The sequence below is a fragment of the Carcharodon carcharias genome, chromosome 12, assembly GCF_017639515.1.
Source record: "Carcharodon carcharias isolate sCarCar2 chromosome 12, sCarCar2.pri, whole genome shotgun sequence".
Taxonomy (NCBI): Eukaryota; Metazoa; Chordata; class Chondrichthyes; order Lamniformes; family Lamnidae; genus Carcharodon; species Carcharodon carcharias.
In genome coordinates, this window is record NC_054478.1 from 87335176 (window position 1) to 87362820 (window position 27645).

Here is a 27645-nt window from a genome sequence, read left to right on the forward strand (position 1 = left end):
CCTGTAGAAGGAACATCATCCAGACAAACAGCCGATGTCAAAACACACATGTGTGGTTAAGAGACCTGCACAATTTAACGACTATGCATGCAGTGTCTGACTTGTAAAACAAATAGTTGTTAATGCAAGAGAACAGTGTGTAATATGAATAACTCAGACCTACACGAGGCAGAATTTTCAGCATGGCGTGTGGCTGCACACCTGGCATGCCCGAGCGTGAAATAGCGCGCAATGACATTGTGATATTTTGGTCGGTGGGCGCATGTGAGAGCTGGCAGCACACCCACCAACAATTAAGAGGGCTATTAAGCCCATTAATCAATTAAATAATTTGAATTTTTCATTGCTGTTAGAGGGCAGGTGGGGAGAAAAGGCCAGGCGGCCTTTGCATTTTTGGTGAAACCTCTTCCATGGGTGGTGAATAAACAAACAGTAAAAAAATTCTTAAACTCTTTTTTTAACATGTTCCTGTTCATGTGACTGAGTCACATGTGGGGACATGTTTCCCTTATTTTTCAAATCTTTATTTTAACTTTTTAAACCCTTCAGCTCCCTGAGGCAGGCCTTCAGGGAGCTTTCAATGAGCGCGCACCCGCGCATGCGCAAACTTCAGCACTTGCGCTCTCTCACCCCAGCAGCGCTGAGGGTCTCAGCGCATGGTTCACGTTGGCTGGCTGTTAATTGGGCAGCCGGTGTGAAATCGCGGTCGGGGCCCGATTGCGGGCGGGGCGCTTCGCGGGCACTCCCAGGCCTGCCCACCACGGGGAAAATCCTCCCCATGATTGTGTATGCAAATGTGTTCTCTGTTTGCTTGGAAAAGGGGGATGTATGTATCTTTTGTTCTATATGAAAAGAGAGATATTTGGGTTTTGAAAAGTAATCAATCTGATGTCACATCGGGCTTTCTATAGTCATGTAACTACGCCATAAGGATTTCTGGCTGGAGGCAGACATCTTAAGGCAGTTCAATAAAGCCTCTCACTGAGAAGACACCCAAGAAGCCCAGCAGTCCTTATATATGAAACAGTGACTACCTCCTTGAATAAAGTGCCCAGGTAACTTTCCCCCTTCCTGATGCATTGCAGTGTTGGCAGCTCAGCCTCCAGCTCAATAACTCTATACCTTATCACTGCCAGTAAGCTTTACTACTGCTGGCAAAGTTAACTAATGCCAATAAAACCTTATAATTAATAATAAATTACATGAATTTTCAAAGAAAAGTGAGCACCTACTCACCAACCAGTCACTTACCTATTTCCCTGTGATGCCAGACTTTGATTTATTTTTTCAGAACTTGGTCAGACCACAGCCGCCCTCTCTCCTCGCACCGCCCCTCAGCGTCGCATTAAATTCTCACACTCTCACTCTCCCCCCCTCATGCCAGTTTAAATTCTCACTGTCCTTTTTCTCTCTCTATCACATCACTTTAATTTCTCACCGTACTCGCTCTCCCTTGCCCTCTTGCATTGCTTTAATTTCTTGCCACTGTTGATCACTCTTCAAGGGTACATAGACTGCACAAATGTAGTTATTGGGGCAAACAAAAATCATTGGTTGGAGCCAGCAGCCTTCATCACAAGGAAAGGCAACCATTTAATCAATGTGCTGCTGGTCAATAGTCACTACAACAGTATTATGCAGGTCTGTGCACGATTTCCTGACAACTATCACAATGTTGTCATCCTGTACTCGTCAATTAACCATCTATTTCATAGAGCTAAGAATATCAGAGGATGGATACTAAGGGATAAGGCTTATTCCTTGCAGATATTGCTCATGACATCTCTCCATACATGAGTGCACCACAGATTTCAGTTACAAGTAGAGGCATGGGATAATTATTGGACCTCTCAAGCAGAGATTTTGGTACCTGGATCGTCTTGATCACTCTCTGCAATACAATCTAAAAGAGAGTCTCCATATTGCGGTCATACACTGGAATGGGAGCATAGTGGTAATGTTACTGGTGTCATCATCCAGAGGCCTGGACTAAAGCTTAAGTGACAGGAGTTGAAATCCCACAACAGCACTTGGTGAAATTTAAATTCAATTATTAAAATAAATCTGAAATAAAAAGTTAGACTCAGTAATGGTGACCATGAAACTACAGTTTTATTGTAAAAACTCATCTGGTTCACGAATATTCCTTAAGGAATGAAATCTGTTGTCCTTACCCAGTCTACTTTATGTGATTCCAGACCCACAACAATGTATTGACAAGGGCAGCAGATGCACGGGAACTCTACCACCTGCCAATTCCCCTCCAAGCTACACCCCATCCTGACTTTGAAATACATCGCCATTCTTTCAATGTTGCTGGGTAAAAAACCAGGAACTCCCTCCCTAACAGCACTTTGGGTGAATCTACACTACATGGGCCCCAGCGGTCCAAGAAAGCAACTCACCACCTAGAGAGAGGCAACAAATGCTGCCCTTGCAAACGATACTCATATCCCATGAACAAATCTATTAAAAAATTGTGCACAACCTCACAATGGAATATGGAATGTACATGAAGCCAGAACAGCAAAGGGTACTTCCCAAATTTGATGAGGAAGGTGCAGAATTGCGAGGGTGAAAACACCAGCTAGAGATACTCAGGATCAGATCATTACCTGATCTACTCATTCTCCCTAAACCTTTCTCTCCTTCATGTTAACAGTCCTTAAAACCACTTTTATCATGCTGTGCAGTGAACGACCTCTAACTTTTGAGTCAGATTTTATACAGACAAGACAAGACATGACATGAAACTACAATGAGTTGAAAAGTCAAAACAGATGAATTATTTAAAGGCTAACAGAATAATACGTTTTACATCATTTGTCATCCATAGTAATTTTCTTCATTTAAAAAAAAATCCTGTGAGATGCTTCCCCGGTGGCTTCAGGGAAGCTGCTGACAGTCAAGTCAGTTGAAATGCTTGTGCTTGTTAACCTCTGGGAGCTCAGTCCCGGTTGCAGACTGTTGCTCCTCGGCTGCTGCCAGGGCAATAAGCCAAGTTGGCAGTCTGATGCCTGATCAAGCAATGAATGAAAGGGTAAGAAAAGAGCAGACGTGGCATCCTTGGGAGAGAGCAACATGCACTGGCACTCCCATGAGAATGCAGCTGAACCCCAGATGTACCTATGGCCGACCCAAATTTCTAACATAAACCCCAAAAAATTACCAGTTTTTCCATAAAGATAGTTTTCTTTTAATGTGCTCAGCAATCAGCCACCCAAATCACAGAGCAGAAAAAGAAAGACTGTACAATATGACTTTATTATCCCTAGTGGTAAGATCATATAGCTCAAATGTAAAAAACTCTATGCTCTTAAGAAAAAAATCCAATTTAATTATTACAGAACAATTATTATGAGAAGGATTATTGAATAGTTGTTTATCCGGGAATAACTTTTGTCTTGTTTCAGCTTGATATTGCAACATACAAAAGGAAATGGTGTATGTCACATCCTCTTCCAATGTTGCATCTCTAGTGACAGCTCTGTTACAGCCCAGTGCACAATGTAATGACTTACCAAGAAACAGGAGATTAAAATTCAGGGCACTGTCATTGAAATGGTGCTTCAACCAGTACTCAATGAATGTGCAGTCACGCACTGTTATATAGTACATCCGTTTGCAGCTCCTCCTTTTACGAACCATTTTTTTTTAGGCCAATGACCCATTGTTTTATATTATTTTGATGTGACTATTTTGGTCAAAATGATTAAAGTTTTCTAAATTACATTGAAACCCATAGCACGTTTTAATGGGTTCATATTTGCAATCAATAGCTCAACAACCATGATTCACTCATCTTGGAAGATACCCCTGTCAAGATGATTGTATAAGATGGTGCAGTAGGCCAAACTTACTGGAGTGCTAATGGATGGGGGCTAAAGAAGAACAGGAGGTAAGAACAATTTTAGCATGATAGCACCATATTTTGAAACTTTTTGCCAAAAATGACACTGCAAGATTTCTCCTTGAATCTCAAGCAACAAAATCAAGGGAAAAATTTGGTTATGTTTTAGTTTTTTTTACAAAATAACAAAATCAACTGATTTGCCATTTAAAGAAAGGAACAAAAGAATCCGAGATGTGTAATGTATGCCATAAAGATGTGTAAGATAGTATTGTAGTTTTTCAAATATTGCATTACTAAAGAATTATAAATGGTTTTGGTTAAATTCCTCTGAGGAACATCCGAGACTTTCTTCTTCCTTTTTGTTTTGTATCGGTGGAACAGCTGCAAAAATGAAGAATGATAAAGTCAGGATCAGTAACAGTTAATATCAGGAGCAATAGAGTTAAGGACTAGGCTGGGTAAGCACAATTAACTGCATATTACTGCTTACAGTTCCAGACTGCTTCTTTGTGTCTACTGATTATTCCTTGAGGACTATCAGTTACCTGGTCAATCAATTCCAGTAGATGTACGAACCATGCTTTATTACTTTTAAAACCAGGTGAACTTTCAGAACTTCTCTGTTCCTCAGATAAACAGTAATAATATTGCACAGAATGTCATTGGTTGAATAACTGGCGTATAGTTCATCAACATCATCTCGATGTTTCATTTAATAGAAAAATTAATAGTATGTAATCCCCTGCCCAATCCCCAAGTACAATACGTGCATTAATAAAACTGTTGAAAATACTAGTTAGAAACTTGTTTACTTTTTTTTTATTCGTTCATGGAATGTGGGCTTCGCTGGCTAGGCCAGCATTTATTGCCCATCCCTAGCTGCCCTTGAGAAGGTGGTGGTGAGCTGCCTTCTTGAACCGCTGCAATCCAAATGGTTTAGGTACACCCACAGTGCAGTAGAAAAGGAGTTCCAGGATTTTGATCCAGTAACAGTGAAGGAATGGCGATATATTTCCAAGTCAGGATGGTGAATGACTTGGAGGGGAACTTCCACGTGGTGGTGTTCCCATCTATCTGTTGCCCTTGTCCTTCTAGAAGATAGTGGTCGTGGGTTTGGAAGGTGCTGTCAAAGGAACATTGGTGAATTCCTGCAGTGCATCTGCATTCCTGCTGCTACTGTGCATCGGTGGTGGAGAGAGTGAATATTTGTGGATGTGGTGCCAATCAAGCAGGCTGCTTTGTCCTGGACGGTGTCAAGCTTCTTAAGTGTTGTGGGAGCTGCACTCATCCAGGCAAGAGGGGAGTATTCTATCACACTCCTGACCTGTGCCTTGTAGTTGGTGGACAGGCTTTGGGGAATCAGGAGGTGAGTTACTCATCACACAATTCCTAGCCTCTGACCTGCTCCTGTAGGCTCAGTATTTATATGGCTAGTCCAGTTCAGTTTCTGGTCAACGGTAACCCCCAGGATGTTGATAGTGGGTGATTCAGTGATGGTAATGCCATTGAACATTAAGGGGCGATGAGCAGATTCTCTCTTGTTGGAGATGGTCATTGCTTGACACTTGAGTGTTACTTGGATATTGTCCAGGTCTTGCTCCATTTGGACATGGACTGCTTCAGTATCTGAGGATGCTAATGGTGCTGAGCATTGTGCAATCATCAGTGAACATCCCCACTTCTGATCTTATGATGGATGGAAGTTCAGTGATGAAACAGCTGAAGATGGTTAGGCCTTGGATATTATCCTGAGGAACTCCTGCAGTGATATCCTGGAGCTGAGATGACTGACCTCCATCAACCACTACCACCTTCCTTTGCATTTGGTATGGCTCCAACCAGCAGAGAGATTCCCATTGACTCCAGTTTTGCTAGGGCTCCTTGATGCCACACTTGGTCAAATGTGGCCTTAATGTCAAGGACAGTCACTCTCACCTCACCTTGGGAGCTCAGATCTTTTGTCCATGTTTGAACCAAGGCTGTAATGAGGCCAGGAGCTGAGTGGCCCTGGTGGAACTCAAATTGGGCCCCAGTAAGCAGGTTATTGCTAAGCACATGCTGCTTGATAGCACTGTTGATGACCCCTTCCATTACTTTACTGATGATGGGGAGTAGACTGGTGGGGTGGTAATTGGACGGATTGGATTTGTACTGCTTTTTGTGTACAGGACATACCTGGGCAATTTTCCATATTGCCAGTTAGATGTCAGTGTTGAAGTTGTATTGGAGCAGCTTGGCTCGGGGCGTGGCTAGTTCTGGGGCACAATTCATCAGTACTAATGCCGGAATATTGTCAGGGCCCATAGCCTTTGTAGAATCCAGTGCCTTCAGTCTTTTCTTGATATAATGTGGAGTGAACCAAGTTGGCTGAAGACTGGCATGTGTGATGCTGGGGACCTCTGGAGGAGGCTGGGATGGATCATCCACTCAGCACTTCTAGCTGATGATTCTAGCAAATGCTTCAGCCTTGTCTTTTGCACAGATGTGCTGGGCTCCTCCATCATTGAGGATGGGGATCTTTGTGGAGACTCCTACTCCTCCAGTGAGTTGTTTAATTGTCCACCATCATTCACGACTGGATGTGGCAGGACTGCAGAGCTTAGATCTGATCCGTTGGTCGTGGGATCGCTTAGCTCTGTCTATCACTTGCTGCTTATGCTATTTGGCACGCAAGTGAGTCCTGTGCTATAGCTTCACCAGGTTGACATCTCATTTTTAGGCATGCCTGGTGCTGCTCCTGACATGCCCTCCTGCATTCTTCATTGAACCAGGGTTGATCCCCTAGCTTCATAGTAATGGTAGAGTGGGGGATATGCTGGGCCATGAGGTTACAGATTGTGTTCGAGTACAATTCTGCTGCTGTTGATGGCTCACAGTACCTCATGGATGCCCAGTCTTGAGTTGCTAGATCTGTTCAAAATTTACCCCATTTAGCATGGCGGTAGTGCCACACAACATGATGGAGGGTATCCTTAATATGAAGGCGGGACTTCGTCTCCACAAGGACTGTGTGGTGGTCACTCCTACTGATACTGTCATGGACAGATGCATCTGAGGCAGGCAGGTTGGTGAGGATGAGGTCAAGTATATTTTTCCCTCACCACCTGCTGCAGATCCAGTCTAGCAGTCATGTCCTTTAGGAACCAGCCAGTTAAGTCAGTAACCATGCTACCGAGCCACTCTCGGTGATGGACATCGAAGTCCCCCACCCAGAGTACATTCTGCATCCTTACCACCCTCAGTGCTTCCTCCAAGTGGTGTTCAACATGGGGGAAGCACTGACTCATCAGCTGGGGGAGGGCAGTACATAGTAATCAGCAGGAGGTTTCCTTGCCCTTGTTTGACCTGATTCCTTGAGACTTCTGGAGTCATTGTTGAGGACTCCTAGGGTAACTCCCTCCTGACTGTGTACCACTGTGCTGGGTGGGACAAGACATACCCAGGGATAGTAATGATGGTGTGTGGGATATTATCTCTAAGATATGATTCTGTGAGGATGACTAGCCTGTGAGACAGCTCTCCCAATTTTAGTAAGGAGGGCTTTGCAGGGTCGACACGGCTGAGTTTGCTGTTGTTGTTTCTGGTGCCTAGATTGATCCATCTGGTTTCACTCCTTTTTTGTGGGTCACGTGTAGGCCAGACCAGGTAAGGACGACAGATTTTTATAACAATCAACAATGGTGTCATGGTCAATCGTTTGATATTTAATTCCAGATTTTTAATAATTTCAAATTCCACCCTCTGCTGTGGTGGGATTTGAACCCAGGTCCCCGGAGCATTACCCTGGGTCTCCAGATTATTAGTTCAGCAACAATACCACTACTTCATCAGCTCCCCCTTCTTGCAGACTGAAGATATACTTTTTGTATTCTTGATGTCCTTTATGTAGTTAATGCTTTGAACTTCTTAATAACCTTTACTGATCTCAGCATCAATATGATAAACTCTGTGATACGGTTTTTGCAATTTAGCAAGATTTTTGCTTAAAAGGAATGTGGTGGATTGGAAAACTGGGGAAAAATGTTCACCTTCATCTTCTGCAAATACAGCACTCTTGTGGATCACTGGCTCATGAAATTACCCTTGATTTATCAGGATGATACCAGGGATAAGGGACTTAAGAAGCTGGGTCTGTTGTTCTCCTTCCAGCAGAGAAGATAAAGATGAGACATAATAGAAATATTCAAAATTATAAAGGTTTTTAAGAGAACAAGCAGGGAGAAACTTTCCTCTGGCAAGTAAGTTGGCAACCAAATGTCATAAATTTAAATTCATTGGCAAAAAGAGCAGGGAAATGAGGATGAGCAGAAATTTCCTCCAATTAAATATAGGAAGACTGAAATCATTGTTTTTAGTTCCTGCTCCAATCTCTGTTCCCTAGCTCCATTGAAATCGTGAAGAGTCAAACTCGGATGACATGAAATTGCCACTGGCAGAATAGCAAATCCCATTAAATGATATCCATGATAAGCCGAAATTCTGCACTGGTAACTTCAGATTAGCCAAAGTTGTCTAAACTTGTCTTAAGACCTTTTCTGGCCAATCATAGTGGACATAGACCACACAGGGTCTCAAAATCATGGAGTGCTGGGTAAGCCATCATTTGACATCGAGATGTCCCTGTGAAAGGATGTGCAAAACCTGTGAGCATGGCTAAACTGTGAGAAGGTTAAAGTGTTGCTGATCGGAGATTGCCTGCTTGTTTCCCTAGCCATTGCCTCAAAGACCGCAGAGATGCTCGGAGTTTCACACTGCAGCACAAATAACATGTTTGACTGCATTGAGAACATGGTGGACTGTGTATGTCCAAAGACAGCATGCTAAGCAGAAGAAATTATGGAATTTTTCCAGAGCTAACTCCAGGCGTTTTTCAGTGCATTTTTCAAGGTCAGGCCATTGTAAGCTGTGAAAAAATTGGATAAAAACTTTTTCCCACATTTACTGCTTTACTGTTTTATTTCACATTTGAATCCGTTGTTTTTGACATCGACTGCATTTGTAGGCATACCAGGTTACATCGAAATGCATTCATGTGGGAAGGGGGTTCCCTCAGCTAGCACGAATCTCCGCTTAACATGAATTTGCGGTCAGATCCCCTGGGATTTGACTCATTGAGATTTTACTGTACCGACTTTATCCTTCTCCCTGGCAACAGTCTGAGATTAAGCCAGTCTGTTCACAACCTTGGTGTCATATTTGACCCCAAGATGAGCTTTCAACCTCATATTCTCACCATCACAAAGGCCACCTATTTCCACATCTGTAACATCTCCCAACTTTTCCCTTAATTCAGCTTATCTGCTGCTGAAACCCTTATCAATGCTTTTGTTAGCTCTAGACCACTCTAAAGTATTTCTGTCGGGTCTCCCACAGGTAAGGGTTTGCACAACAATTGCCCAGAAGTGCACACTTTCTCTGGATAATTACTCTGTGCTGGGAACCATTGGAAAATGTGAGTTAAATCACAAACATTGGATGGTTCCGCCAGGTTTATACCAATACTTACTCAGTAAAGTTTAGAAGAATTAAAACCTCTTCTAACTTCTCAGTAACTATTGTAAAGACCCAGACTGACCCCATGGGACTCCCCACACGCCCCAAACCCCGCCACGGGACCCCCCTCGACCCCCTCCAAGGGACACCCCTGACCCCCTCTGCGGGACACAGCCGATCCCCTCCCCCCATGGGACTCCGCCATTCCCCGACCTCCGACATCCCCAACCCCAACCTCCAGCACCCACAACCTCCACCTTAGACACCCCCAACCCCGACCTTTGACGCCCTCCCAAAGCCCGGCTTTCAACACACCCAACCCCAACCTCTGACACCCCCTGCGCTCCGACCCTCCCCACCCTAACCTCCAATCTCCCACCCCTAAAACGCCCCAACCCCAACCCCCCCAACCCCAGGCTTCTGATCCCCCACCCCACCGACCTCCAATCCTCTACCCCTGATCCCCCACCTCTGATCACCTCCAACCTCTGACATCCCCAAAACACCCTGACCTCCAAAACCCCACACCCGATCCTCCAACCTCCCGACCTCCGAACCCCCAACCCACCGACCTTTGACACCCCCCGACCCTCCCCCCAGGGGACTTGCCCCATCCCCATGACCTCTGATTCTACAACCACCCAACCTCTAATTCCCCACCCCCACGCCCCCCGACTTCCAATTCCCCCACTCCCCTGACATCCAACCTCCTCACGTCCCTGACCTCTGACAACCACCATGGGACTCCACCCACATCCCTAGGACAGCCCCAGGCTCCCGACAACCCCCACCTCTCGATTCCCCGCTCCCCAAACCCTGATCCCTCACAACCCCCCAGACTTCTAACCCACCCCAACGGACCGCCCCCAAACACCCGCCCCTCAAATCCTATCCACTTACCTTAGATACCTACCTTCCCCCTGGCCTGTCAATTTCCCTGGCCCTTTAAATTTACCTGCTTTACGGCAGCGAGTGCCATTATAAAAAGGGGCGTGGCCTCCTTGAATCTACTGGAGCTGCACTTCGCTGGGGCCTGCGAGGAGTATTTTGATGCAGGTCCCAAGCAGCTCTGGCGAACAAAATGGTCAGGGTAATTTTCAAAGGCAGATAAGTGTGCATTTAGCTCTTCCAATTTGTCTGGGCCAGCAATTTCTGACACAAGTCGGAAGTTACGGCCCTGTATCCTCCTTTGTGGCTCAATGTCATATTTAGCATTACAATGCTCCTGTGAAACACCTCAGGATGTTTTACTAGGTTAAACACACTCTATAAATATGAGTTGCTGTTGAGGAATTTCTTCACTCCTATTTTGTACATATCGCCGGTGCTCTGCATTTCTTGCCCAGACTCATGAATTAGGTTTTTGGTACTGGTACTGGGCAGTACCAGTTCTGGGAGCCCTTCTTCGAGGTGCAGGATCACTGGGGGAAGCCAGACCACGCCCCTATTTTACAGCACTAGTTGTTGCATTCTGGTAAGCTTGAAGATTCCAATGCCATTTTGAGAAGCTACAGAGAGAAGGTAAATGTGTAAGGTAAGTGGATGAGGGAGTAGGTGGCAGGTAAGTGGGTGAGGGGGTAGGGTGGCAGGTAAGTGGGTGAGGGTGTAGGATGGCAGTTAAGTGGGTGAGGGGGTAGGGTGGCAGGTAAGTGGGTGAGATGGAAGGGTGGGTTGGGGAGGATTGTTGGGGTAGTAGGGTTGTTGGGTAAATTGGGTGTTCGGGGCAGTCAGGAGGTGGTTGGGAGAGCAGTCAGTGAGTCGAGGCGGTAGTCAGGTGGCTGGGGGCATAGTTGGGTAGGAGGATTTGGGGAGTAGTCGGGGGGTCCAGTGGGGAGTCAGGGAATCAGTAGCATAGTTAAACAGGAGCTAGAACTGGTTTTACCTCTTCTAACTTTTCCTGGGCAAATATTCTGGTAAGTGAATTGAAACCATCCGAAGTCTCCAACTCTAACTCAGAGTTTTGGAGCGTTCCAGACACAGGGTAATTGCCATTTGGAAGTCCAGACTTTCTGGGCAATTCCAGTGTTGTCAGTGTATGGGGACCTCTGAAGGGTTCCTCTGTGTATCTTTGGAGTATGACCACCTGGATATTGGAAGGTCTGGGCCAAAGTATCTGGACAAGCGCTGGAAGCAGATTCCATAAGTAATTTGGGAACTTCCAAAAGGTAGTTGGACATGCAGTTGAAGAGGACTAATTTACAGGCAATGAGGAAAAAGCTATATATCTTCTTGGAAGCTTTACTTTAGGTAAATCAGCTTTGTCAATTCATTACAATAATTTGGGCATGCAGACGAAAGGGGTTCCACATTTGAACCCTATTTTGTGCTGGGTTAGCTAGGCTCAGTGCTGATAATGTTACTGCAGGTCTCAGAACCTCTTGGTAAGGGAGGGAAAAATAGCCAGATTTTCTCCTCCTGTGATCCAGCAACTTTTGTTGAAAGTGCATGTGAATACTGAGTAAAAACAGGGTTAGGCTGGACTGTGGTGACCTAGTCAGGCCCAGCCTGTGGAAAAACGGCTAGTTAACACACGGCATGCAGAATCATAGATGAACAATTGATACTTGGACGATGTACTAGAGGGCAGAAGCACACAAAAAACATATCCCAACAAGGCTTCAACACCTTTAGAGAAAAGGGGAGAAAAAATTGGCAGAAAAAGCAGGGAGGCATAAGTTAGGTAGAGACCATGATAGAACTAATTCTATATGGCCCGTGGAGAGAAAAATCTTGATGGGCTGACAGCAAAGTTACCCTTATTTTTATTCTCTCTTCCATGACTTATACTTGGGCACCTAAATTAATCCCTATCGATTTCTTTCACCTACCATTCATTGCTCATTTTAATAATTAATCCCTCTCAGTTTATTTCTATTGCACTTGGAAATTCAATGTTATATAGCACCTTTAACGTGTTAAATGTCCCAGGCAGGATATTTAGCCCCTAATATGTATGGGCATGGAGACAGCAGAAGGTAAACATTCACATGCTGGCCAGCATGGCAGTTTGCCTGGCACCATCCCTTCCCCCAGCTATTATTCCAGAGGTGAGGAGGGGTAGCAGGACTACCTGCCCACAAGTGATGGGTAGACAGTTGAGGATCTTAAAGGCTGCTAAGGCCTTTTGTCAGAGGTCGACTGGAACTTTCTCATTGGCCAGAGCCATCGGAGACCTGATCACCAGCGACTTTGCAGTGGCAGACTGGAAGGCCAGTGCTCAAGGCAGGCATCAAGGTCCTCCCATTTGCCTGGCCTCAGTGGCAGCCAAAGGCCAATTCCATAATTCTGGCCTGGCTGCTGAGCCTATTTTTATTTAAAGCTTTAAGAAGTTGGAGGATGGACACCTCCACCTTGAGGCGCTCTATCTTTCTCTTACCTGAAAAAGCTGCCTCTGCTTTTTTAGAGATAGAGGGCCTCCTAATGACCCACCAACTTTGAGAGACCACCCTTAATCCTTAATTGGATGGTGAGCACGCCCTCTGGCCACTAATTGAAGGAAAATATCTGTTCCCCATATTGTGCAGGGTTGTGACCCTGAAGTCAGGTTCTCGACACAATCCTGTCCCCCGCCAAGGCAGTTCACAAGGGTGCTATTAAACAAAACACAACACCTGCCACTTAAGGAGTTATTAAGATTGGTGACCAAAATCTTGGTCAGAGTTGGATTTTACGGAGTGTCTTAAGGGAAGAGAGTGAGGTAGAAAGGTGTAGAGCTTCAGGGAGAGAATTCCAGAGCTTAGGGCTTAGGCAACTGAAGGCGTGGTCCACCAATGGGGTAGCAATGAAAATCAGGGATGTGCCAGAGGCCAGAATTGGAGTAGTGTAGAGATCACAGAAGGTGGTAGAGCTGGAGGTGGTTGACCATAAGACCATAGGACGTAGGAGCAGAAGTAGGCCGTTCGGCCCATTGATTCTGCTCCACCATTCAATGCGATGATAGCTGATCTGATAATCCTCAACTCCATTTTTATGCCTTTTTCCCATTACCCTTGATTCCCTTACTGATTAAAAATCTGTCTATCTCAGCCTTGAATATACTTAATGATCCAGCCTCTGCAGCTCTCTGAGGTAAAGAATTCCACAGATTCACTACTCTTTGAGAAGAAATTCCTCCTCATCTCTGTTTTGAATGGGCAACTCCTTACTCTGAGATTATGCCCTCTGGTCCTGGACACTCCCACAAGGGGAAACAACCTCTCAGCGTCCACCCTGTCAAACCCCCTAAGAATCTTATATGTTTCAATACGGTCGCCTCTCATTCTTCTAAACTCCAATGAGTACAGGCCCAACCCACTCAACCTCTCCTCATAAGAAAATCCCACCATACCCGGAATCAACCTAGTGAACCTTCTCTGGACTGCCTCCAATGCCAGTATATCTTTCCTTAGATATAGGGACCAAAACTGTTCACAGTATTCTAGGTGTGGTCTATCTAGTGCCTTGTATAGCTTTAGTATGACTTCCCTTTGAAATAAAGTTTAATATTCCATTTGCCTTTCCTATTACCTGCTGAACTTGTATGCTAGCTTCTTGGGGTTCATGCATAAGGATTCCCAAATCCCTCCGTGCTGCAGCTTTCTGCAGTCTTTTCCTAGTTAAATAATATTCAGCTCCTCTATCCTTCCTGCCAAAGTGCATAACCTCACATTTTCCCACATTATATTTCATCTGCCACTTTTTTGTCCACTCATTAACGTGTCTATAATCCCTCTGTAGACTCCTTGTGTCACCTTCACCACTCGTCTTACCACCTATTTTTGTATCATCCGCAAATTTGGTGAGAGTACATTCACTTCCTTCATCTAAGTCATTAATATATTTTATAAATAATTGAGGCTCCAACACTGACCCTTGTGGCACTCCACTAGTTACAGGTTGCCATTCTGAAAATGCCCCCCTTATTCTAACTCTCAGGTTTCTATTAGTTAGTCAATCATCTATCCATGCTAATTTCCTACCCCCAACACCATGGGCTCTTATTTTATCAAGTAGCCTTATGTGCGATACCTTATCAAACACCTTTTGGAAATCCAAATATATTACATCTAATGGTTCCCCTTTATCTATCCTGCTAGTTACTTCCTCAAAGAATTCTAATACATTTGTCAGGCATGATGTTCCCTTCATGAAGCCACGCTGACTTTGCTTGATTATATTATGCATTTCTAAATGCTCTGCTATTATATCCTTTATAATAGACTCTTAACATTTTCCCAATGACAGGTGTTAAGCCAACTGGCCTACAGTTACCGGTTTTCTTGTCTTCCTCCCTTTTAAAATATCCAATCTTCTGGGACTTTTTCAGAATCGAAGGATTCCTGGAAGATTACTACCAGTGCATCCACTATCTTTGTAGGTTCTTCCTTGAATATCCTCGGATGCAACCCATCAGATCCAGAGTACTTATTGACCTTTAGCCTCATTAGTTTCCCTAGTAATTTTTCTCTAGTGAAAGTTGTTGTATTTATTTCCTCCCCCTCTTTTGCCATTTATTATTTAGTATTTTTGGAATGCTGTTAGTGTCTTCTACAGTTAAGATTGAAGCAAAGTATTTATTTGACCCTTCTGCCATTTCCTGGTTCCCATTATTATTTCCCCAACCTCATTCTATAAAGGGCCTATGTTCACTTTGGTCTCTCTCTTCCTTTTTATCTACTTAAAGAAGCCCTTACTGTTTGTTTCATATTACTTGCTAGTTTATCCTCAAAGTTTATTTTCTCCCTCTATTTTTTTTGGTCATCTTTTGTTAGTTTTTAAAACTTTCTCAATCCTTTGTCTTACATTGCCACAGTGTATGTCTTTTTTAAAAATTTGATACTATCCTTAACTTCCTTGGTTAACCATTGTTGGTTTATCCCCTTCCTTGAATCCTTCTTCTTCACAGTGATATATCTTTGTTGTGAGTCATGAACTATTTTCTTAAATGTCTGCCATTGGTCATCAACCGTTTTTTTCTATTAAAATCCTATCTTAGTCCACTCCAGCCAACTCTGCCCTCATTCCTTTGTAATTGCCCTTATTTAAATTTAGCATGATTGTTTTTGACCCAAGTTTCTCACTTTCAAACTGAATGCCAAGTTCTGTCATATTATGGTCACTGTTTCCTAGGGTATCTTTTACTCTGAGATCACTTATTAAACCTGCCTCATTACACATTACCAGATCCAAAATAGCCTGATCCCTGGTTGGATCCACAACATATTGTTCTAGGAAACTTTCCTGAATATATTCTATGAATTCTTGCTCGTGGCTACCTCTGCCAATTTGATTTTTCCAATCTACATAGAGATTAAAGTCACCCATGATTACTGTATTACCTTTTTTACATGCCTTCATTATCTCCTGATTTATTCTCTTCTACAGTATAGCTACTGTTTGGGGGCCTATATCTACTCCCACCAGTGTCTTCTTCCCCTTGTTATTTCTTACCTCCACCCATATGGATTATATATCTTCCGATCCAAGATCCTTTCTTGCTACCCCACTTATTCCATCTTGGACTAACAAAGCTACCCCACCACCCTTTCCTTCCTGCCTGTCCTTTTGAAAAATCACATAATGCTGAATATTTAGTTCCCAGCTTTGATCGCCTTGTAACCATGTCTTTGTAATGGCAATAGGATCATACCTATTAACCTCTATTTGTGCCGTTAATTCATGTATTTTGTTTCAAATACTATGTGCATTTAAGTAAAGAGCCATTAATTTTGCTTTTTTTTTACCATTTTCCCCCCCTTTGCTGCTGTTTTTTATGTTTGTACACTCTGTCCCTTCCTGTTACACTCTGGGTATCATTACCTAAATAGCTTCCCTGCAAGGCTGCCATATCCTTTTCCTTTGTAAGCCTAGGTATCCCCTTTCCAGAACCCCCCTCCCCACCCCCCCCCCCCAATTTAGTTTAAAGCCCTCCCTACAGCACTAGTTATTTGATTTGCCAGGACATTGGGCCCAGCACAGTTCAAGTGAAGCCTATCCCACCCCATGAAGCCAGTGCCCCATGAACTGAAACCCATTCCTCCCACATCAATCTCTGAACCATGCATTTAACTCCTTGAGTTTATTTACCCTATGCCAGTTTGCCCGTGGCTCAGGTAGAAATCCTGAGATTATTACCTTGGAGGCTCTGCTTTTTAATTTAGCTCCTAACTGTTCAAATTATTTCAGCAGAACCTCCTTTCTAGTGCTATCAATGTCATTGGTACCAATATGGACGATGTCAACTGGATCCCTCCCCTCTCGCTCCAAGTTCCTCTCCAGCCCTGAGGAGATGTTCGTAACCGTGGCACCAGGCAGGCAACACAGTCTTTGGAACTCACGCTTATGGCTGCAGAGAACGGTATCTATCCCCTAATTGTACTGTCCCTACCACTACTTCATTCCTATTTCCTCCCCCCGCTTGAATGGCTCCCTGAATCATGGTGCCGTGGTCAGTTTGCTCATCCTCCCTGCAGTCCCCCTCTCATCCACACAGCTTGTAATAACCTCATAGCTGTTGGACAGTTGCAGGGGCTGAAGCTCCTTGAACGCTACCTCCCGGGCCCCCATGCCTGCCTCACCTGCAGTTACACCCTCCTGTCCCTGATCACAGACCAAATTTGAACTATCTAATCTGAGGGGTGTGACTGCCTCCTGGAGCAAAGTGTCCAGGTAACTTTCCACCTCCCTGTTGTGGCGCAATGTCCACAGCTCAGACTCCAGCTCCGTAACTCGGATCTGAAGTTCCTCAAGCTGCAAACACCTGGCATAGATATGTTCACTCTGGATCACCTTGGTGTCCAGCAGTTCCCACATGTTGCAGCAGCAACATATAACCCGTCCTGCTATCGCTATCGTATTTTATTCAAATTATTAATTAATTACTCTAGTATCCCAACTCTTTACGCTTTATTATATTTTTTATACACACCAGTATCGATCTTATACTTAACAAGCTATATATAAGAAAAAGAGAAAGAAAGACTAGAAACCTAAACACAAACTAAATACCTTAGTTTTACTTTAAAGACTAGAACAGAGTGGGAAGGTTAAGGCCAAGTTATGATTTGAAAACAAGGTGGAGCATTTTAAAATTAAAGCACTACCTTTCCAAGAGTCTGCAAGTACAGGGGCGATGGATGAATGGGACTTGATGAGAGTCAAAATAAGGGCAGCAGTTTTGAACAAGCTCAAGTTTCAACTCAAGTCACAATCTGTTCAAATTTCTCACGTTTCTCACAAACTATCTCATTTACAGCTCCTCACCTGTGTTCTCCCTAATATAAGTCTAGGTCTCATATGGGTGGGTTTTTCCGGCCCCGACACCGGTGGGCATTGTTGCAGGCAGAACCGGAAAATTTGGAGAGCCATGCAGCATGGAGGGAACATCGTCCCTGGCTCCAATCGTTAGTTTGTGTTTAATTGTCTGCAGGTGGTGGGCAGGGTTTCACAAGCTCATATAAAGAGAGACTTATTGAAATGTGAGGTGGCTGAGTTTGGAGGCGAATGCTTGTAATGTTTCAATCTGTAAATAAGTTGAAGACTCAGTAAAGATTTCCTCCAGTAAACTTAACTGGCTTTTGGGAAAATAACACCAATCACAGAAGGAGACCCTCTCCAGCCAACATCAAACTCAGGGCTGATGTGGCACTAACAGGAGCCCAAGCATGAAATTCTCTGCACCAGGAAGGCTGAAATGAGATCCAAGCCCAATATCTTGAGAGCCTCCTGCTTCACCATTGAGGTGTGTGCTGGGGAGGTGGGGGGAGGTGTGGAGGGGTGGGTACCCAAATTTCCCACCCTGGCCCATGCCCAGAAGTGTTTTAAGACCAATATTTTCAAAGTGGGTGCAATTTTGGGCGCAACTTGTGCTGCAATGGGTGAAGTTGTGAATTCTGAACAAGTAGTGTGCCGCTGGTTTCTGACAATGTCAGGCAATAATTGTTTGATTTTGGCTTTCACCTTCCTAATATTAAAAGTTCAACTTTTTTGGAACTGCCTCGGTGTGTAACTCTATGATTTGACAAAATATATGAGGAAAAAGTAACCCTGCTCTTGAGGATATCCAAGTGGGATGAAGATGCAATTTGAGACAAGCTGGTTGAGAAGTATGAATTATACTATCCATTTTTTTCAATGAGGTGAAGGTTAGTTGCAGCCTTTTAGTTTTTTTTAAATAGAGGACAAGAAGGAAGAGAGAAGAGAAATTGGAGAACCGCTGTAACTATTAAATCTGACTACCCTCTAAAAACATGTTTTGACAAATCCTTTTAATTAATTCAGTTAGCTTCCATCCTTGTCGTATACTATTCCACCTGCAGAACAATTGGTACAACATACCTTGGTGCTGCCTTGTCAAATGAGCCTGTTGCTATTGTAGAACCAATACATATTTAATTCAAAGGCTATTATCATGTCATTGTAGCATTGTTCTCTCAATTACTGAAAAGGGAGACTCATATTTATTGACTGGATGAGCCTCTGCAAACTATTAATATCTTTTGCACCTGGAGTAGTGGGACTTTGAAACAATGCAGTGTAATGCTTGATCCTCAGGCTTATGAGCTGCACATTAAGACCATGACTGTAACTGGAATTCAATCCTTCTGCATTCATTATTACAGAGGGCACAAGATGCTACACCTAAAGGAAAGTTATTCAGATACATTTAAACTGTCAGTTGCTTAACTTTCATGGACTGTAGTTTTTTCAGTTCTTTGTAAATACCTGCTATTGAAACAAGAGATCAAAGAATTTGGGTTGGGAACTATTACTAAAATTAAAAGAAATATGGGTGAACAATTGTCAATATCATAGATTGAATAAAAAATCAATTATATCTGAAATGGTAGACAGTGTTAGTTTTATTCTGACATGTATTAAACACTGGGCATTTTACAAGAGTACTTGATGGAAGTTAGAGAGTTGATTGATGCACGTCATATTTGTTGTCATGTCTTCTGAGTACTGAAAAATACAAACATCAACTTATTTTGTTTTATGCACTGCATATCTCGTTAGCCTTTATTTTCAAGGCAAATGGTATTGCAACACGTTCAGTAAAGCCTAAAATATTTTCTCTAAAATTATTTATTTTCTGTACATTATTGCATTGAAGTGCTACAAATTAATGCAGCAGCATCACAGCTAAACATCACAATGGAAGAAGTCAAAGTCTGTAAAATAAAAAGACCCTAAATATTTCTTTAAAAAGTTCTGCAAGAGAATCATCATAAATTGTGCAATACACTGAGCTGATACTTCAAATGCATCTTTCACATTATTTAGCAGCAAAACTGGGAAAATGCTACCAAAAAAGTTAAAACAAATTTAGCACAGAGCAAAAATGAAAAACATCAAAATGTGAATTATATCTGATGAGCTAATACAACTGCATGTTATGAACTTACTGGGGTAATGTACCCTGACAAAACAATAAGTGAAAGAAAAAGTTCACAGAATGTTCTGTAAATACCTGCAAGCACCTACTCTGCAACTAAACATAAATTACTATTAGAGTTTTAAATTAGACCTGAAACAATTCTATCACTCCACAAGTTACAACAGTATTGTACTCAGGTCTGTAACAGCATTTCACAATCCCTGACAGCACAACATTGTTTTAAACTACAGAATCAGTTGTTTGTATATTATTCACAATTTACCACATAATGTATTACATTATGTACCAGGAGATGTTAATTTACATCAAGAATATTTTTGTACACCTCTATTTATTAGGAAGACTCTCGATTTCAAGTCTGCAGCAACAGGAATCAATTATTTGCTCTTGGTCTGTAGATGGATTCCATCAGTGGTCAGACTCAATCCAAATAAAAACAATTATATATCTTAAGGGCAAAAACCCTATAAAAGTTCCCTTGTAAATCACAACCTGGTGTTGGTAAGTTAACTAAAAACCTCGTAATTCCAGCACTGAGATCACAACTGTCCATGGAAGATCCTATGATCAGGTATCAGTCTGTACTCTTCACAACAGGGACAAACACAAGGAAAAAAAGTTGTTTGTTTTCCTGTCTCTACTGGCTTCATGTTATCCCATGAAAGGAAGAAATCAATAAGGTGCAAAGAGAATTGAGCCGGGTGATGCACGGATGGGTCCAGGTGCTGGCCTCAAAAGGGCAGGTGTTAATGCAGTCGTCTGGAACAGCGAGGTAGCAGGACGTGGGTGGAGAGAAAGTGGAGAGGTCATTGCTGCAGCTGCAAAAGGATTTGATAAAAAACCAGGTGCCAAGGGTTTTATTAAATCCTTTTGAAATGCTATCTTTGCCTGACAATAAGAAAGAGAAAAAAATGCCTTATTGGAGTTTTTAAGTGACTAATAACATAGTTAAATACAATTGTAACCTGTATTTACACCTTACAAATACTATAAGTGTGAACTATTTCACATTACACAGTTAATATGTATTGAATTATCATTAAATATTTATACCATTTATATGTAGTTCATATCTACTAATAGCATAGTAACTCAAAGTTACTTTGCTTCCCTGCCTAAAATAATACTGGTAATATTCCGTAAAAACTATTGGCTGATTTGTTAAAATACTTCTTAAATAATTTGACTGATGACTTGTAGACTTGGTCTTTTGGTTATTGTCATTCCTAGTAAAAGGCATGTCATATTCATAACTTTAAACATAGATTGTGCTCATATGGAAACTTCTGGAACTGCCTTTATTTATTTAAAAATGGACACTGATGAACTGTTAAGATGGCTACCAAAGGGGTCAAGTGATCTTTGTAATTTCAACACAGACTATCAAGCTTCCAGAAAGTTCTGAATTGAATCATAATGAGTTGGGGTTCCCCCCTTGAATGGACATGCCTGGAATGCACTCCTTTGTGGAATTGTCACCTGCCATTGTTCAAAACTGACTCCAAAACACAGAGTCAATGGATACCTAGTCTCCAGGTTTGCAATGTAACAAAGGAAAGCTGACAAGACCAATTATCCACAAGTTAAGTATGAAAGACTACCATCTACCTTCTACTGTACATCAATGGGCATTGACCATATGGCTGAAAATGGTTCTCTGATACTGAAATCATTTTATCCCAAAACTTGCAAGAGACCTGGAGTGGGTGGGTAGGAGGAGTAGGCTGCAAGATAAAGCTGGTATGACAACAGCTGCAGAGAACAGCTGAGCCACCTTTGACTTTTAAGAGGCATATGTCTTTTAAAAAGCCTCCTAGCCTGATTCCAAAGCTCCAAGTTCACCTGTAAAGAACCTGGGCCTCTCATACCAGGCACAAGTGACCTCCTGAACAGTCTACTTTTCAAAGGAATAATAATGTAATCCTGTTATCTGACTCCAGCTATCTAAACTTATCAGAACTACAATTCTAGAGTGAGAAAAAGCTTCCTGCTTCACTGGACTTGCAAAGACATGCGAACTGTTAACTATTTTTTGGTTTAATACTTGTAGAAGTTCACAGTCTTCCTTAATTGAATCTTTCTTGAGGGTATGGTGTGTGACTGATGTAGTGTTTAGATTTTTTGACGTGAGCATGCAAAAAAGAATCCTCTTGTTTAAACTGATGAAAGTCTGCTGCTGCAATTCACCACACACTAATGGGGGTTTAGAAACACATGCGTCTTATCTTTTCAAAAGTAAACCACACTGATTACGGACAGAAGAGAAGGGAATTGGGGGTTTCAGTTTATTTCTCCTCTCCCCTGACACCACCCCCCGCTTCCCCGTCCGTAACATTATGAACCACACAAAATTTGAAAGTTCAATTGCAATTTATTTGAATTGTATGCTGTCAGCATTGCAACTTTGCATTCTAAACAACTTCTGACCTGCAACAGTGCAACCAACTGCATAGGTTGCAAGTTGTTTTGTTATAAAGAACTTTGGTACTACATCAGTGCAACCAACTGCATAGGTGAGGTTTTGGCTGCACTTCACAATATGAACAAGTCCAGGTTCTGGTAATCAACTGGATCGCAAGCCAGGAAAACCTGGGGTCTCTAATTCTGCAATTAGGATATGGCTGTTGTTTTCTGTAGTGTAACTATAGGGAGATGCTGCTGTGTACTCATCCTCTGGGTCTTTGTATTAATAGGAACATCCAGTGCACCAATGCAGACCTAGGGCCAAATTTTCGCTACTGAGCTGGGTAGCTTGAGTTGGGAAATTTCCTGACTCATCAGACCCACTTTGGTTTAAAGGATCCTGTTTGCTCCAGGTAGGCAAAGGATAGGATCGAGATGGGCCCATCAGTCTTGGAATAGATTCTAGGTAGCCAGTTGGGTGGACGAGTGCCTAGGCAGACTCGCCTTGGTTCTGAGAGACATTGCCCCAGTTGTTTTAGATGTTGTTAGGTCCTTTAGTTCTCAGCCCTCACACTTGCTTACTCCTCCACCCACTCCCCCGGGCCCCTCATAGCCCTAATGACACGTCCATAGCAACTCACTCAGTAGTCACCATGTGCAGACCTCAGGAGCCATATGGAATTGGAAAAGAAACTTCTAATATATAATGAGCTCTTATTAATAACACTTGATAGTTAAAAAACTCCAATACGATAAACCTTTTCATAGCTTTTAAATCTCAAGTGGTTAATCTCTTATAAAAACAAACAAACTTCTATTCAGTTCTAACATCAAAGGCAGATAATCATTTAATTGCCTCTTTAAACTATCAATCAAACTGAGACCTCAGAGTTAAAAATAGCTTTTGAATCTTAGCTAAGAATTTCTCATGGTATAATAGTAGAGCTTGAGGAAATGTCAACAAAGAACTTTACTGAAATTACACGACCAAATTGTAGTTTTTTCTCATCTACACCAGTTGGCCTAACAATCAAAGCAGTCCAGCAGAGAGTTTTTTTTTAAACTCTCACCTGACAGTTTAAGTTTGTTTTTTCTCCCAAATTTAAAGAGCAGGGGATTTATAAAACTTCAGATTATGACATTTAAACAGATCTTATCTGCCCTTCAATGGTGTTTACATCTAGTCCATTAATTTGTGACTCCCACACTATGGGTTAAGGCTCTTGCCACAGCCAAAATGGGGTTTGTTTGAACTCTGTTCAAATGATCCTGCTGAGTTTGCATTTCCCTCTTGTGAGAGTCACGCCCTCCTCCCTTTCTCCTGCTGCAAAGATGTAATCTGTCAGAAAGTGAGGGTGGGACTTCACTTCCAGGTCTTGCCCGCCATTTTTAAAGGTCCGCAGAGTCATCCCGACTCCGCAAAAATCCGGACCCTAATTTTCACTTTGAGCACTTAGCAAGGGAGAGATGCAAATTAAAGTACCTTAAATTTAGAGGTTTACAGATTTACTGATTATACTTTCATGAACACTATACCCAGGTCACTAGCAAAGGTTGAAGACCTTGTAATTTTCAGCACTGAATTAACATGGAAATGGAATTTTTATATACTTACTGCCAAGATACTTGAGTTGCGTTGCAGTTTGTTATAGGGGCTATATTTAGGTTTCAATGGTTTTCCTGCTACTCTGTCCTTGTGCCTCCTACTGGAAATGTGCTGTAAGAGATAAAATATAAAGATTTCATTAAATTATAGGACACATCTGTATAATGGAAAATAAGTCATTGATTTTGTAAGTAGCTTTCATTTTTTGGAAATTATTTACTATTTACCTGTTTGAGTTGGATTTCTGAGTTGACATGAACATCACAGATTTCACAATGAAAAGTCTTGTTTTGCAATCCTGAACCCTTTGTACCATTTTGAAGTTTAGCTTTTGATCCTGGTCTGGGATAAGATTTAATAGGACCGGCTCCAATCCGAGCTTCAACCATTGTTTTGTGCTTGGAGCCTGTTTATAATATAACAAATTTAGAATCTCCATAGTTTGCTACATTATATAAACTATCTGTTAATGTATACTACATGGTTTCATGTTTTGAATGGGGTGGGTGCAGGGTGAACGGTCGGAAGGAAAAGAGTCGAGAACGGTGTAAGGCATATGTAGGGCACATCGAGGTTCAAGGATTGATGCTTCCCACCTCATCATATAGTAGTGCTGTTGTACTTTTAGGGATATCAATATTCCTGCATTTTATGAGAATTAACCATTTTTGTCTATCCTGTGCTGCCTGACTGTTGTTGTTCACTGTCATTGCCAGAATCACTTTTGCTGCCCTTCATTTTCCAGAAAGGCAAAGCAATAAGTGCAATTTGAGGTCGGAATATCCCAGCTGCTATAATCAGATTGAAAAGTTTTCATTAAGTATAAAAATATCGTAGTACTAATGCTGAATCCTGGCATTAAGAACTGACAAAAGTAGCTGGGTAGGCCAATGAATGTAGTGTAGAGGGTAAGCTGAGTGTAAGGAGGAATAGGCAAGATGAATACAGCAGTTCGAAGGGGAAAAGAGCATGAAGGCCTGGAGGTGAGGAGAGAATGGGAAGTAGACTTCAAATACACGCTTTGCAATTTAGACAGCCTTGAACAAGTACTTATTTATCAAAACTTAGTGCCAGATCTGGGTATAATTATCCCAAGTATCATCTAAGCACAAGTAGCCTACTTTCATCAGAATGTTTGGGTTGGATTTTACACGATGCCATGGCTCCTGCCCATCCAGCTAAAAAGTAAGTGGGGAACCTGCTCATGATCCCAGCGGCTGCCCTACAGCAACTTAATGCTAGAAGCGGCATTAATTACTTTAAAGCAAGAATTCCACCCCTATCTTGGGAGGAAGTCCTGCCTTAAGAGGGCTGCCGGCCAATCGCTCTGTAGTCCCACCAGCACTAGTGGGAGCAGTGGCAACAGCTGGGACTACAGGCAGTCCCACCACACCAAGGAACCCAGCTAAATCCAGAGTTGGGGGGCTTGGTGAGGGGTCATGTGGGGGGCCAAGGTCAAGGGGTCGGGAGTAAAGTTAAGGGAGGAAGGAATGAACTTTTTGGGAAGGGGAAGGGGAATGGGGGGACTGCCTCCATTGGGCCCCAGAGGCCGACAAAGGAAGTGCCCCCTCCTTGCCTGACCCCAGGCCCCACAGCCAAAGCTGCTGGGCTTTCTGCATGGCGTTGGTCCCTGCCCCTCCCCACCAAATGCATGTAAAATAACAGTGCCGGCTAGATGAGGTCCTTAAGTGGCCATTAATTTCCTTCCCTGGCGGCCCCTAAAGTTTCAGACAGGTTGGGGGATAGGCACTGGGAAGGCCACCTGGTCTATTTTACATGTCCCCTGCCTTCAAGCACATCAGCAAGGGTGCATAAAATCCAACCCCACGTGTGGTGCTGTGAGCGAATAACAGGTAAGTATAGGTTGTTCTATGTGTGAACTGCAAGGAAAGGCAGCATGGAGAAATGGATAACTGTGAAACTTATTTTTATGAACAATTATAAAATTGAATGATTTCTGGACTTGTAAGGTTCCTAAATCCTTTTGTGAAAGTAAACGTTTTTATGCTAAACACTATAATAAGTCGAAATTATTTCAAGATTGCATCATAGGATGTTTTATGTAAATAGAAAAAAATTAAAATATGCCAGTTCAGATATTTTCAAATTAGCTACTCACAATAATCTCCATGGCACGTCGGCTGATAGGCACATTTGTACTTATTCTTCAGAGCTGACAGTAATTTTTTTCTTTTTCTTTTACTTAGCTGGCACTGTGCCTTAATTCACAAAGGTGACTGGGAAACAATGGCTGGATTTCCCCTTCGTTGGGCAGGCATGGCAGAAGGACCCGGGAGCGGCCAGGAAAGCTCCGCCGTCCATGATTGCAAATTCATGTTGGCTGGCCAATTAATGGCCACCCAGCGTGAAAGGCGCGCTGAGGAGCTCAGCGCTGCCGGGGTGAGGGGTGGGAGGAGTGCGAGCACAAAAGTCTGTGGGGAGCACGTGCTTAAATTTCCCTGAGGGCACAGAGCTGCCTCAGGGAGCTGAAGAATTGTACACACAAAAATAACATTTTTACAAATGATATGGGTATGTCCCCACATGTGACTCAGTCAAATGAAGAGAGACATGTTAAAAATTATGTTAAAGTTTTTTTTTGTTTTTCTTATTTTCCCGTGGATGAGGTTTTGGATGAAGTTTCTAAAATATGCAAAGGCCGCTTGGCCTATTTACCTGCCTGCCAACGGTAAGGTTGGACTGGCAGCGAAAAGTACAAATTAATTACTTGCTTAAGGGCCTTCGTAGGCCTCTTAATTGCCGGCGGGCGCACTGCCTACTCTCACGTGCACCTGCCAACAGAAATATCTCGTGATGAGGACAGGACCCTTGCCCAATGTCATTGTGGGCTATTTTACTCCTGATTGGGTCGGGTGCGTGCCCGCTCATGGGACATAGAATTCTGCCCAATATATTTTCCACCTATGCAAATTGTCCAGGCCCACATAATTAATTCTTATAAGGATCACACTTGAACAGTTAAATTACATAACAAGGGAAAGTTTAGCAGTTTTTGCTGTCAAATTAATTATGATAGTACCAACCTGTATTGTGTGCTTCCAGCTGTGATAATGAATTTACAGCTACTTTGCATAGTGAACAGTAGAGAAGCTTTTTTGCTTTTTCTTCCTCTGACTCAGTAGAAGTAGTCGCAGTGCCATCAACGCTTACTGCTGCCATTGATATCACTGTTTTTGTTGCATGTGCATTCAGATTTCCAGTTTCTCCTACAACTGAAGTGGGTTTAGGCAGCTCAGTGCCTACACTGGTATGTATCAGTACATTATTCACAGTGACACTGTTGAATGCCAGCCTGACTGCATCTGTGAGTACAAGAAAAGTAATTTTGAATTATAATTGTAACAGCATTGAACATTAAATGTCTAGTTGCTAACAGACAGCAACTGAACTTATGACCTCACTATTTCTGCAAGTAAATGAATTCTCCGTGCATGTATTTTAAGAAGAGTGGAAATATATAAAAACTATATTTTCTGGGGACCAAAGGATGGATAAGTCTATATTTGTGCTTTTTACATTTTTATCTTCAACTAATTTGAATTGCTGCATTATTCATAGTTCCCCCTCACAAACACTCCATCCCCTTGAGAGCCATGAGGCAAGTAAGGAATTCAAGTTAAGATATTCATTTTAAATTAATGATTTGTGATACCCCGTTTCTATCATTAAATAATAAAAAATATCCATTATATCTTCAAACTTAATATTAATATTGATTTTGTCAATAAACAATTATTTTCTTTTATGGAAATCTGTATTTAAAAAATTTTAATTGAGCTCCACAATGAATGAAAAATAATTAAGCACAGCATCCTGGACCAGTATTTATGTTCTGATGTCAGTGGTGAAAGACCGAATTTTCAGCTGAAACTGAATTAACTAGTTTACAGG

At 42.5% G+C, this 27645-nt stretch overlaps 1 protein-coding gene across 4 annotated transcripts in view; it reads right to left on the reverse strand.

Moving 5' to 3' along the window:
- Positions 1-19167: 19167 nt before the first annotated feature.
- Positions 19168-27645, reverse strand: part of znf385b (zinc finger protein 385B) — a 297152-nt gene continuing 288674 nt past the window's right edge. For 3 of the 4 annotated variants that reach the window (XM_041201482.1, XM_041201480.1, XM_041201483.1), the window contains exons 5-8: positions 26778-27056; positions 23961-24139; positions 23743-23844; positions 19168-20612 (exon numbers count right to left, since the gene is read on the reverse strand). In XM_041201482.1, the coding sequence (XP_041057416.1) occupies positions 20397-20612; positions 23743-23844; positions 23961-24139; positions 26778-27056 (776 nt within the window). In that variant the 3' untranslated portion in view covers positions 19168-20396. The remainder of the gene's footprint in view (positions 20613-23742; positions 23845-23960; positions 24140-26777; positions 27057-27645) is intronic. The other variant, XM_041201484.1, reaches the window with a different exon arrangement.